The 14,461-nt window shown below is 27.5% G+C and overlaps 2 protein-coding genes across 2 annotated transcripts; one reads left to right on the forward strand and one right to left on the reverse strand.

Moving 5' to 3' along the window:
- Window positions 1–5,503: 5,503 nt before the first annotated feature.
- Window positions 5,504–6,736, reverse strand: LOC123292600 (zinc finger protein 2 homolog). The gene has a single exon (XM_044873314.1). It carries the CDS (start codon window positions 6,734–6,736, stop codon window positions 5,519–5,521), a length of 1,218 nt encoding a protein of 405 aa, XP_044729249.1. The 3' UTR covers window positions 5,504–5,518.
- Window positions 6,737–8,533: 1,797 nt separating this feature from the next.
- On the forward strand, window positions 8,534–14,229 carry LOC123293457 (KICSTOR complex protein kaptin-like). Its single transcript, XM_044874285.1, has 8 exons — window positions 8,534–8,732; window positions 8,794–8,876; window positions 10,722–10,892; window positions 11,476–11,642; window positions 12,755–12,982; window positions 13,059–13,194; window positions 13,481–13,639; window positions 13,702–14,229. Exons 1-8 carry the CDS (start codon window positions 8,534–8,536, stop codon window positions 13,765–13,767), a joined length of 1,209 nt encoding a protein of 402 aa, XP_044730220.1. The 3' UTR covers window positions 13,768–14,229.
- Window positions 14,230–14,461: the final 232 nt, after the last annotated feature.

Below are 14,461 nucleotides of genomic sequence, written 5' to 3' on the forward strand. Positions count from 1 at the left end.
AATATTTATTATTGCATCGAATAAATTAATTATAATCTGTTCAATTTTATTATTTTGTGTATTCATAAGATATTGTTTAAAATTAATCGTATTTATTTGAAAAATTTCTTTTAATTTTTGTAATTCATTTAAACATTTTAATAAAATTTGTAACTTTTTATGATCTAAATTAATATTTAATATTTTCAGAATATTTTTTATATATTTTAAACCATTTTCTGGTAATTCAATATTATAATTTTCCATTAATAATACATGTTCGATACATGTTTCAATAATTGTGTTAATTAAATAATTTTTATTCTGTTTATTACTAATTTTAATTAAAGATGGTAAAAAACATTCGAACCATGGTATTAACAATAATGGTGATTGATTAACATTTTTTATCAATAATAATTGTTCAATTTCTTCGAATTTATAATGATTTAATATATAATTATGTAGTTTCATCCATACGAAACACGCAATATTAATATGTTTCTCTAAATTTTTCTGTATAAACGCTAATAAATCAATATTTACAAATTTTTTCCATTTTATATTATAATTTTCGTTTTTTAAAAATAGAAACGTTTCATATCGTACACATAAATGTGATATATGATTATACTTTTTAGATAAATCAGCGGAAACCGTTGTATTTAAATGCAATTGTAATTGTTGTCTTGTGAAAAATAATATATTGGAATAATTTTCAAATTCAATTAATTTCATACAACAATCAATAATAAATTGTAAATCATCCGTTTTTTTTAGTAAATCCATCACGTTAATCGATGATAAATTAATTGTTTCGATATTATTAATTATGTGATTCAAGTGTGCTTTATACACATCAGTTAAATTCAAATCATATTTTATTGCAAATTGTTCAGCTTCATTAAATTGTAATTGTTTAATTAATTTACTTAATTTATATTTACATGTATTTTCATTAATAATTTTTATAATAAATTTATTATTTATTAATTGTATGTACATTGATTTATTATTTATCAAAATATTAAAACTGTTATTGTTACATAAATTAATTGTTTTAATAATATTTAATTTTGGATATTCAACAAATAATATTTCATTATTATTAGTTAATAGTATTAATTGATTTGTATTAATTATAACAAAATCATTTATTTTTATTTTCGACCATATTATGGTAAAATTTATTAAACTATGGCCAGCTAATAATAAACCATTTGATGTTAGCGCAATTAATACATTTTTTATATTTATTATTTTTGTAATTAGTAATAAATTATTATAGGCATATGTTATTGTTTTATTAATATTTGTTAATTTTAGCGTATTTAATGAATTTTTTGATAAAATATATAGATTATTGTTGGAAGTAGTAATATTTATAATATTTTTATTAATATTTGTGATTAAATCCATTGTTATATTTAAAACACAATTGTTAAAGAATGTTAATGATGGATCAGAATCATTTATATCTATATTCTTAGCATTTTCTGCATACATGTAAGAAAATTCATTTAAATTTGCACATGTTATTCTGAAAATGAATATTTTTTTAATTAAAAATCTTGATCGCGAATGCAGCCGCTGAAATTTTATAAAATGTACTTACCGATAAAGAGATCCAGATGCACAAACGATTATAAAAGAATGTGATTTAGTGTCTTCATTGTGAGTTTCATCATGAAATATAGATACAAAACAACGTTTATTTAAGTCATTATTCTTTTCGATTACTCTACGAAAAACGGAGAAAGAATTATTTATTAATGTTGTAGGTATTTAGAACAAAACTCTGATTTTAATCTACAGGGTATCCCAGGAGTTATGATCGCCTTTTTTGAATCATGTAGAGAATAAAATTCTAAGACGAAAAATCTTTTTCCATTTTTTGATCCGATGCACGCTAGTTAGCTAGTAATTAAAATACGCATCCAACTAGAAGCGCGCTACAGCGACTAGACAGTGTGGAGGGAAAATACTAACAAACTACGAGTGAGAGCTTCAACGTTACGCTGGCGTGTACATATGCATACGTGTGTGAATTTGTAGGAAGAATAGTCAAGGGACAATCAAATATCGCCAGTTATAACTAATTTTCAAATGTTTACATATAAATCAAATTAAAATTATTAAAAAAACAACGATTAATCAAACATTTTGCATTAGAAATTGTGAAAATAAAAGATAAAATTACATAAATAATATTTTTAAATGGAAAGTAAACAAAATTATTTATTTAAATTTGTTACAAAATAGTATTAAATTTTCAATATTAAACATAAATACAATCCATAGACTTATATGCCCATCCATATAATTATATTAATAAAGAAGTATGTAGACGCTTTATGGGGATGTGTGAGAAATAAAAATCATGCACGGAGCGAATAAAAAACTTAAATTTAAAACTTACTGACTGGATATATGTGCATTTGTTGGTAAATGCATGATATGTAAATTGCCATCATTTACACATATAAATAAATATTCATTATTAAATATGCAATAAGATTCAATGATTGATTCAAACACCGTATACAATATCTGATTATTTATATTTATATCACCATCACTTAATTCTAATATATTGATTGTTTTATCAATCGATATACATAAGTACGCATTGAATATTTTCACATCTACATTGTAAGCAGATGATAAATTATTTTCCACCTAAAAATAAAAACAATAGTCGGTCGTGTTAGTACAGGTCTGCGAGTTTTTAGCCCTTGCGTTTACCCTGTGATTGCGTTCATTCACTGATCTGCAGGTTGGCCATGCCTTTAATGGGGTCGTGTTAGCACAGTTCTGCGGGTTTTAGCCCTTGCGTTTATCCTGTGATTGCGTTCATTCACTGATCTACAGGTTGGTCATGCCTTTAATGGGGTCGAGTTAGCACAATGATTATGATTGAAATTACAAAAATGGCGAATTTAATGACATAAAAATTTCATTTTTTAGATTTCATTATCTCGAAAACTAAGCCAAAACTCGAAAATTGGTATTCTTCATTTTCGCTTTATTTATATGTGTTTGACAATATTCTACTGTCAAATCGTGGCGCCACAGTTATCTTACTCGAGCCTAGATCGTTTTAAGATGACGTAAACTTGAAGAGGCGTTAATTCGTCGTTGTTATCACAGCCAAAACTGTCAGAACGCGAAGCATTTGGTTGACAATTGGAAACGCATTTTTATTACAAATATCGAGTGCTTTGACAGAATTGTTGACGCCATGAACGGCAATGCGTTTTTGCCAAAGAAACTTCATCGATCCAGATGTCACAGGAATCATCGTGTATTCATGTGCAAGGACAGAATGAGAATTTGGAGGGATTAATAAAATACTATAAAATTATCTTACCACATCGTTTTCGGCCAAATTACTTGAAGAGATGCTACATAATTTTTTAATTTCATAAACTGTTGAAGTATTATTTGTATTTGAAATAATAGTATCCTCGTTCAACGTATCCCCGACATCAAATATCGTTTTTACAGTATCCCAGAGAGCCATTTTTAATATGCAAACGACAAACTTTTACATGAATATCATAAACACGTTAAATATTATTATTAACTTTATTTTTTACCAATTCAATCGATAAAAATTATACTTTTATCGATTTACTCTAGCACTGAAAGACACAATAAATGAGCATTGAGTATAAGTTACAAATGGTTGACCGTTTATTTTTGAATTTGTTTACTACGTAAGTTTATTCATTGCTACCAACTGTACAAAGTATTAAGCTAAATAAATAAGAACTGTCATTTTTTTAAATATATACCGGGTGTCAAAGTAAACTTCAAATTAATATTTTTTATTATGAACAAGGCTTTTAACAAATGATTTTTAGATTATAGGAGTCCCAATGTTACTGCAATTTCCTACATCCACTCTAAGCAAAAAAATATTTAGTTTCAACCCTTTTTGAAGAACCATCAATTGTGGGAAGTTTACCATCCGGTATAAAATAAAGTATATTATTTGTTTTAAGGCTGGATGAATAGACCTTTTCATTTTAAAAAATGATTACCTTTTGTTTCAAACAGTTTGAAAAACAATTTATGTGATAAAATGAATAACATATATCTTGTAACTTTGTCTAACTTATTACTGTCTGTATGAAACAATAATGAATCTTAATTGAAATGAAAAGGTCTATTTCCTGGCCTTATCTTGCGACAAAATTTTTTAAGTAGCATTATATACTGATGATTAGCTATGACTGATGTAGTTGAAATACAAAATTGATGGTTGATTCTAGATGACAAGAGGGTATTTTTAAAATGTTCACTGTTAATCGAGGAAATAAAATCGAAAAAATAATCCTACCGAATCGATTCTACGCCAATAGATTTATATGGGAGGCGATGGAAAATATTTGTCTGGTGATTTGTAAATTAGACTCTAGAAAAGGACCCCTGCCTAAAATTCGCAATTGTGGTCATATAAACAATTTGTTTATTTACACTTTATATCTACGTTTAGAATGATCTTGAGTATTCGAGAATCTCAGACCTCCTCACTAGCAAACCAAATAGGCTAATACTATGTTGTTAGACGTGAAATCAGAACTTCATAATACTAATCCGAAGCAAAGTAAATCAAACTTCGTTATATTTTGGAAATCAGGTTAAAAATATAGATAGAAGTATCCTAAAATATAACTAAAATGTTTGTATAAATGATAAAAACAACTACTACTTTTGTTATAAAATTTTATTTTTAAAATTAGCAAGCATTCTTAAACATGACACAAAACTGAAGCGTGATTACACTCGATTTTAAAATGGTCTGCACGTACAGACCGTTACCAAATTAGCAACGAATAACATACACAATAAATTAATTACAATTAGTTAATTCATACTAATGGTGACTACTTGGTAGTCGAAATACGTATTTATATAATACAAAATCTATGAAATTTTGGCAAAAATCGAAATTTATTTTGAAATATCCACAATAGGGAATATTCATGAAATTTAAATTTGGTTCAAATATTTTTCTTCCGTAACTTAAATGACTAGACATTTCAACTAAATCATTATTTTACTAATTAATATATTTTTAATTACTTAAAATTAATTAATAAAAGTACAAATTCAGTGAGGGCATTTAAAAATTTCTAAAACGGAAATTCAAATTTTTATACGGATGTGACATCAAAGTACGGGCTTGTCAAATTTATTGACATACTGTATGATATTAATTACTTACATTTAGAAAACTTAATAATAACGAGTGTAAATTCTATGTTGTAAATTCATTTTTTTTAAATGTAAATTAAACATTGAAATGTCAAAAATTGACAGATCACGTACTTATACGTCATCAACAGAGAGCGCCAAAAAATTGCGTTTAAATATCTCAAAATTATAATGTATTTTAAACATTTTTTTACACTTAAATACAGCATTTTTAAGCAGTATTTATATTTTTTACTTTGTTATAACGGTGTAAACAATGAATTAAAAATATAAAAAAAAAATACATGAATATTCCCTATTTTACTTTCTGTTATACCTATCCGGTATGAATACGTTTATGTTTAATTAAAGGACTTTGTTGAGCAAAACATTTATCACACATATCACACGAATAAGGTTTTTCTCCAGTATGAATACGTTTATGTATAGTAACTTCAATTTTCCGTAGAAATGTTTTATCACAAATATCACAGGAAAATGGCTTTTCTCCAGTATGTATTTTTGTATGCAATAGTAAACTGTTTTGCTGAGTAAATGTTTTACCACAAATTTCACATGGAAAAGGTTTTTCTCCGCTGTGAATACGTCTATGTAACGTTACGTCAGATTTACGAGTAAATGCTTTGAAACATATATCACAAGAAAATGGTTTTTCTCCAGCATGTCTCCTTTTATGTATAGTTAAACTATTTTGTTGAGTAAATGTTTTATAACAAATTTCACATGAAAAAGGTTTTTCACCGGTGTGCATAGATTTATGAAGATTTAATTCAGTTTTACGCATAAATGTTTCGTTACATACATCACAGGCAAATGGCTTTTCTCCAGTGTGTAATCTTTTATGTAAGATTAAACTACTTTGCTGAGTAAATGATCTGTCGCAGAATTCACATGAATAAGGTCTTTCCCCAGTGTGAATACGTTTATGTTGATTTATGTGGCTTTTCTGAAAGAATTTTTTTTCACAGAATTCACAAGTATAAGATTTTTCTTCCGCATGAATGGTACGTTTATGTTTAACTAATTCGTAATGCAGAGTAAATTTTGTATCACAGACGTCACATACAAAAGGCTTTTCTCCAGTGTGAGCTCGTGTATGTATTGTTAAGTAACTTTGCCGTCTAAATGATTCTTCACAATATTTACACTTATATGGTTTTTCTCCAGTGTGAATTCGTCTATGTACAATTAAATAACTTTTATGAGCAAATATTTTACTACAAATATCACAAATTAGCCGATGTTTTGAAACATTTCCATTTGATATTTCATCTTTTGCGATTGACGATTGTTCATTTTCATTCATTGGATCCTGATTGATTGTATCATTTTCGTCTAATATTTCTTCTTTAATTAATACTTGTTCTATATCTGATTTTTCGTTACTTAAAACATTCTTCATTTTATCGGTATGTTCAAATATTTCCCGTCCCGTTTCAAGAGTTTCTTCCAATTGTTCATCTTTGATCATTAATTCTACATTTAAATATTTTTCAATATTAATATTTTCTTCATCGACAAATAAAGGGTCCATTTTATCGGAATTTTTAAATTAATCACTTTCAATTTTGTTAATTTTTAATTTACAATTTCATTTTGTAACTTTTGACAACTATTATTAGGTATATTCCTTTTGTACACTAATGGACACAGACATATACCATGTAACTTTTTAACCGACTTCAAACAAAAAAGGAGGAGGTTATCAGTTATCGACTGTATTTTTTTTATGTTTGTTACCTCAGAACTTTCGACTGGGTGCACCGATTTTAATAATTCTTTATCTATTTGAAAACTAATGCTTTCCGTGTGGTCTCATTTTATTTTGATCGAGTTCTGATAACGGCATATCCATGAGAAAATCATTTTAGTCTTTAATTTGCATTAAGTATGCACGACAAGAGGACGAATAACTCAATATCACGCCAACCGATTTCGATGATTCTTTTTTAGTAATAAATTAGTTAGTACACTTCAAATTCACTAAAAGTCACAAAATAAATAAAAAAAACTTTTAACCAAAACAAAACCGACTTCAAAAGAAAAAAAAAATTAAAATGCACTAAATAGTAAAAAAATAACTATAATATAATGTAGTTAAAATTATTGTTAATTTTGGAGTCGGTGTCAGCCAAGCTTATGTAGCAAACTGTTCTGTCAGAGTTGTTTCCTTGGCTGACACTGACTCCAAAAATAACAATAATTTTAACTACATTATATTACAGTTATTTTTTACTTTTTAGTGCATTTTAACTTGTTTTGGAAATTTTTTTCTTTTGAAGTCGGTTTTCTTTTGGTTAGTTCCAAGTTTGTAACGCTTAAATATATTGATGCTATGAACAAAATTTTGATATAGATGTTCGAAAAATCGCCTAATTAGTCCCATTAGTCCATTTCCGGTTGTCTGTCTGTCCGTCTGCCCGTATGTTCGGGACATAAAAAGTGAGGTCGAGTTCGCAAGTGAGCAATATAGGTTGGGCCTTGGGTCCGTAGGAGCCATCTTGTAAACCGTTAGAGATACAACAAAAGTTTAAATGCAAAAAATGTTTCTTATAAAAAAATAAACAACTTTTGTTTGAAACATTTTTTTGTCAACATCACTGTTTACCCACGAGGGCGCAAATGAGGTGCAAGGTGCAAATTGTATAGTATGTATTATATGGGAATATCAGTTATGAATGTGTGGCTATCTAAGAGTGGATATCTTTACGGATATCTTTGCTTACGTGACGTCAAAAAACAAACGATTGCGTTATCAACACTGTCTGTACAACAATTAACTCGGCAAATTGTTTGTTTTCACATGTTTTCTATTCAATTTTAACGCTAAGATGTCGGCTTCGCGAGGGTGATAACTGGGAGTCAGAGCAACTTGCCAACTGGCGATAATAATTCGTACTATTAAACAAGAAGTGGATCACTTTTTCAGTAGAAGAAGAAACCTGTTGCATAGTTATCGCTTTCACTATTCGCTCTGGTAAAGACCTTTCCATTTTAAAAAGTTATTACCTTTTGTTTGGACATTTTGTCAAAAAAATAATGTGATAAAATGAATAATAAATATCTTTTACCTTTGTCTAACTTATTATTGACTGTACGCAACAATAATGAATCGTAATTGAAATGAAAAAGCATTGAAAAAGTCTCTTGATGTGAATTCGTCAGTACAGTAATATCGGATGTATAAAGTTTCGTCACTTGGCTAACATTAAGAACGCACATTTTCTATCAGCATGCTTTTACCATGCTTATCTGACATTTCTGAATTCTGACAGTTAATGATTGTCAATTTTTTTATCATTTTTAAAATTGACAATTCACAAAATAAAAAATGGAAAACATGGTTTATGCCCATTATTTTCCATTAACTTCACAAGGAAATATTTATTCAATGACCAAACTAGCTGTTTTGAATAGTTTTAAGTTATTAATTGCTTCTTTAAAACGTGAAATTATTTGTTTTGAATACGTTGAAAATGCTACATTACTAACTCCGTCTTCAAAAGAAGTGCTTTTTACATATATACCAAGTAAAATCACATAAAAATTTAAGATAAAATTCATTCGTTTTATAATTATTTCTTGTTTTAGATGGAGCTGAAATTATAGCTGTAGATGCTTTTAATAAATCTAATAAAGGAAACGATATCGTTATTGGTATTACTATTATAAAAGTAAAGCATAATTTCTTATATAACTAACTTTAAATTGTTTTACCCTTTGAATGTCATATATTTTTTTCATGGTAACGGTGCCTATGATTCTCATCTTCTTTTTATCAAATATTTTATTGGTCTTATTAGGTCTTCCCTAAGGAATTCAGGGAACAGAACTCCACATTCTTGAAACCAATTAGAGTTAGGTTAATTTGGATCACAAATTTGAAAAGTATGACCCAAATTTAGTAGGATTACATACTTTATTTATCAAAATTGGATAAAATTTAGATGTGATAGAGCAAAATTAAATTTTTTTGATTCTGATGACGTCATTAAGTTAAAAATTCGATTTTTTTGATAACACAGGCAAATTTGATCCGATCTTATTGGAATTTTTTTTGAAACCCACTAATTTTGGGTTATTCTTTTCAGCTGCGATGTTAATTTTTCGCTAGCTATCACTTATGTGCTTAATTCCGGGACCAGGACTCCACATTCTTGAAATCTATTAGAGCTAGGTTAATTTTAATCACAAATTTGAAAAGTATGACCCAAATTTAGTAGGATTACATACTTAATTTACCAAAATTGGATAAAATTTAGATGTGATAGAGCAAAATTAATTTTTTTGGATTCTGATGACGTCATTAAGTTAAAAAATTCGATTTTTTTTATAACACAGGCAAATTTGATCCGATATTATTGGAATTTTTTTTGAAACCCACTAATTTTGAGTCGTTCTTTTCAGCTGCGATGTTAATTTTTCGCTAGCTATCACTTATGTGCTTAATTCCGGGACCAGGATTCCACATTCTTGAAATCTATTAGAGCTAGGTTAATTTTAATCACAAATTTGAAAAGTATGACCCAAATTAAGTAGGATTACATACTTTATTTATCAAAATTGGATAAAATTTAGATGTGATAGAGCAAAATTAAATTTTTTTGATTCTGATGACGTCATTAAGTTAAAAATTCGATTTTTTTGATAACACAGGCAAATTTGATCCGATCTTATTGGAATTTTTTTTGAAACCCACTAATTTTGGGTCATTCTTTTCAGCTGCGATGTTAATTTTTCGCTAGCTATCACTTATGTGCTTAATTCCGGGACCAGGACTCCACATTCTTGGAATCTATTAGAGCTAGGTTAATTTTAATCACAAATTTGAAAAGTATGACCCAAATTTAGTAGGATTACATACTTAATTTACCAAAATTGGATAAAATTTAGATGTGATAGAGCAAAATTAAATTTTTTGGATTCTGATGACGTCATTAAGTTAAAAAATTCGATTTTTTTGATAACACAGGCAAATTTGATCCGATCTTATTGGAATTTTTTTTGAAACCCACTAATTTTGGGTCATTCTTTTCAGCTGTGATGTCAATTTTTCCCTAGCTATCACTTATGTGCTTAATTCCGGGACCAGGATTCCACATTCTTGAAATCTATTAGAGCTAGGTTAATTTTGATCATAAATATGAAAAGTATGACCCAAATTTAGTAGGATTACATACTTAATTTATCAAAAATGGACAAAATTTAGATGTGATAGAACAAAATTAGTAGGATTACATACCTGGTTTATTAAAATTGTCAATATGGTACTCTTTTATATCTTTTAATGAACAGCGAATATATTAATAATAATTACAATTTTAATCCAATTTTGTTTGTATTACTCTGTATTATTTACTTTATTTATTCTCAACGAAATTTTTATACAATACGCAATATTCAATAAAGAAAATCTAAAAAGATTTTGACATATTCAAATGTCCATTTAGTAATTTTTTTTAAAATTTGAATTAATACGTGTCGGCGACAATTTAATAATTTAATATTTAAATTTGAAGACAGATGTACCAAAAGAGAGTTATTTCAACATCTACACCGGTGAGGATAACGCAGATTTTAATATTGATAATATATCGCAAAATTGTTTAATGATTGATTTGAATTATACACCTTATCAATTATATCATACAATTATTCCATTATTTGAAGAAGAGAGCAATAAAAGTGAGGTGAGTAAGAATCTTTTCTTGCTAGTTTTATATTCTACCCATATTCTAATCGAAATTGAACCTTAAAGCTGTGAGAAACTACTCGAAAACCACTCTTTAAAAAGTTTTGTGGCCAAGAGATTTTTTGATCAGAACCATCTGAAGCACATTTCGGAGGCGGTTTGAAAAAGTCAGATAGCCATTTTCTAGTCATATACTAAAACTATAATATTTTCGTAGAATCATCCAAAGAACATTTTAGGATGGGTTAGAAAAGTTTAACAGAAAGCCATTTTCCTATCTAATATTGTGCGATCCTTTATTATTATTGTATAATATAGTTGAATGATACTGAATTTGCAATTTGTCCAGCAAAACTGAAAAATAAAATAAAATAAATTAAAAAAGTAAACATCAAGATTAATTAGGAATATTAAACATTCATATTTTGCATATTTCTGATATTCTTTTTAAAAACAAACTTCACTTTTCTGTAAGCAAAATAAAAATTCATCACATGTAATGTTAAAAGAATGTGATCATGAGGTTCAAACATTCATTCAAGTAGATGATCTTTTCCTAATCCAATTTTTTTTCTATATAGATTGTATGGTTGTTATCTGGCAGTGATTCAAAAATTCATTTATACAGGGACACCGATGGAAATCACTCGTACAAAGAGACTGATATTACTAAATCATTCGTTGAATTAGCTAATGTTCCAAGTATTGTATTATGGATGGATGTCATGTATTACGGTTCAAAAAAAAGGTTGTGTTTTCTTTCAAATCATAATTCATTATTCGGTAGTCTTAATATAATGATTGTCGTTACCCAATAGCAGGGGGGTGAAACTCAATTGCATATAATTTCATTTAATTACATAAAAATTTTCTTTGAAATTGTATACAGATATAATTTTTTATAAGTCTATGTTAAGTTTGTGTTGCGTTTTTTATAATTAACTCAAGTTTCTTATGGTTTCCAATCAATTTTATGTTTACATATTCCGAGTTTCTAAGTAAATATTAGTAGTATATATAATAGTTTTAATTAATTATCTTTTTAATTAGTTAAAGATTTCGATTGTAGAAAATTAAAAATACTTAATCTCATTATGGCGACAGAGAATACTGTGAAAAAGCATTGCTTTTCACAGACGTGATAGCCAAATTCGATAACTTTATTTGTTAAATAATTCCAAAAATAAAATAATTTATTATTTATATAACATTTCAAACAGCATTTATGAAAAAAAGAAACTCAATATCATATTAAATTGCAATGAAAATTTTATTATCATTTCAATGAACACGATGAATTATATAAAACATTAATATTATCAATTAATCTGTTATTTTACATAAAGAAATTTCATGAAATAGAATCAAAACAAATTTAAAAATATCGTATCTGCCATGGCAGCCACTACAATTCATTAATCTCATTATTTTAGTCAGTTGGTTTTGAATTTAGACGCTGGCATTTAAGAGACCCATTGACTATTTGAGTTTCACTCCCCTGAATATAATGATTGTGGCTACCCAACATACACTTCTCATAAAAGCGCTTTTTTTAAAGGAAACTATATTTTTCTCACTCTCTTTCTTGGCTAGTTTATCAATGTATAAGGGTGCTAAATTCACAAAGACAACGCCCGCTTCAAAAAAGTGCGTATTTTTGGATATCTACGGCTAGTATTCTGTATTCTTTGCTACGATAAATGATGGAGGGTCTCTAGGACGCTTTAAAATGTATGCCTAATCTTAATTTTTTTAAATTATAAAAACAATATTTTACAATTTGACCCAAGTACCGAAAAATTATATACATTTTCCCTGTTTGTGAATGATTAAATAATTTTTATAATTTTATTTTTGCAGACGAATAACAGTTTTTGGATGTGAATCTGGATATGTACAAGTGTCGACCGTTGATACAAAAAATAATTGTGTATTGAATACATGGAATATTCAATTTGTGAATATGATCGCTTGTGTGAAACTTTTTACATTGAACTCAAACTCCATAAATATTCAAAACATAGAAACCGAAATGCCTCAAATTAATTTAGTTGTTACAAATACTATTTTACCATCTGTTGTGTTCATGTAAGATCTATTAAGCTTATCCTCACAGTTAGTGAGATAAGACTTGTATAATCGTAATTATTTTTGGTTTGTTTAGGGATTTATTAAAAAACGGTTTGTCAAAGAAAAAATTATTATTAAAAAGTAATTTTTATAACACACAATCAACTTGTTGTATAGCGGATATTGATTATGATGGAGAAAATGAAATATTAATTGGAACATATGGTCAAGTGTGTACAGAGAGAAGCTTAAGTAGATATGCAGTTTTATTATGCGTAAAAATGTAACACAAAACAAATAATAATTTATCTTTATTTAAATAATAATTTAAAACAATCTCTTGTAGATATAAAATTTTGTAAAATTTCTTAATATGAATAAAATATTATTATTATTGGTTTATGATAGTGAATTAATTAGGAATACAACTGCTAATCTACTTATGTACAACTCTTTATATTTTATATTTGAAATCATGGCATGTACTTAAAATTTTTATTTATTATTTTGTTATAGGAAATTCTTGCCTATAAATATAAGAAAGAAAATGATTGGAGTTTATCAGAACATCGAAGCTTTGGAAATCCTATATATTCAATTCAATTTCTAGATATAACAAGCGATGGAATGCGAGAATTAATTGTTTTAACATTGAAAGGAGTTCACATAATTCAGGTACATTTTGTACTTATTTTCTAACTAATTAATGTTTCTAATAGTAATTATTTGTTTTATAGAATAAACCTGAAGACATTGAAAAGAAGCTGTTAAGTAGATTAAAACGGATCTCTTTGAATGCGTAATTTCTATGTATCGTTGTTTTGGATGATGTTTGATGTCAATATTGCTGTAAAGTATAAAAAAATCGTCCCCTAATGACCGTAATCGGGCAATATATTAGAAAACAATATAAAAAAGCAAGTTTTTTGATTCGATATCATCTCAATAACTAAAATAATTATACATCATGACTTAAATAATTATAAGAATGTATTTCAATAATTTGCTAAATAAGTAAAACTAATCATACCATGTGTGTTTGTACCATCTAGGCATATACATATCTGTAGTATGACAGAATACATCCGTTTAGTAATGCATCTAAGCGAGAGGTATTATATACATGTATTGAACATTAGTTGGAAGACGCTTGGAGAGTGGGAATTTTTTAGTTACAGATAACTAGTAAGTTCATCAATCATCACTGCTTCTGACTTTAAACTCCCACTCTCTGCATGCATACAACAGAAGATCTGTCGTATCGTATCTGTAGTCTTACAACATATGTATATAATACCTCTCGCTTAGATGCATTACTAAACGGATGTATTCTGTCATACTACAGATATGTATATGCCTAGATGGTACAAACACACATGGCTTATTCTGTCAAGAAACTCATTTATTATCTTTGGTAATATTTGTAATAAATTGATAGTCAAACAGAATACTCTAGAAAGTTTTGAAAGTTTCTAGACAACCAACACCAAGCATTAT

This window comes from Chrysoperla carnea, chromosome 2 (genome assembly GCF_905475395.1).
Source record: "Chrysoperla carnea chromosome 2, inChrCarn1.1, whole genome shotgun sequence".
NCBI classification, from domain to species: domain Eukaryota; kingdom Metazoa; phylum Arthropoda; class Insecta; order Neuroptera; family Chrysopidae; genus Chrysoperla; species Chrysoperla carnea.

Bases quoted from the DNA above. Each gene is read 5' to 3' on its own strand.
- LOC123292600 (XM_044873314.1), bottom strand. From the start codon at position 6,736: ATGGACCCTTTATTTGTCGATGAAGAAAATATTAATATTGAAAAATAT.
- LOC123293457 (XM_044874285.1), top strand. From the start codon at position 8,534: ATGGAAAACATGGTTTATGCCCATTATTTTCCATTAACTTCACAAGGA. The intron at 10,893-11,475 runs GTGAGTAAGAAT...TTTTCTATATAG, and splicing joins AAGAGAGCAATAAAAGTGAG to ATTGTATGGTTGTTATCTGG. The intron at 13,195-13,480 runs GTGTGTACAGAG...ATTTTGTTATAG, and splicing joins TAATTGGAACATATGGTCAA to GAAATTCTTGCCTATAAATA.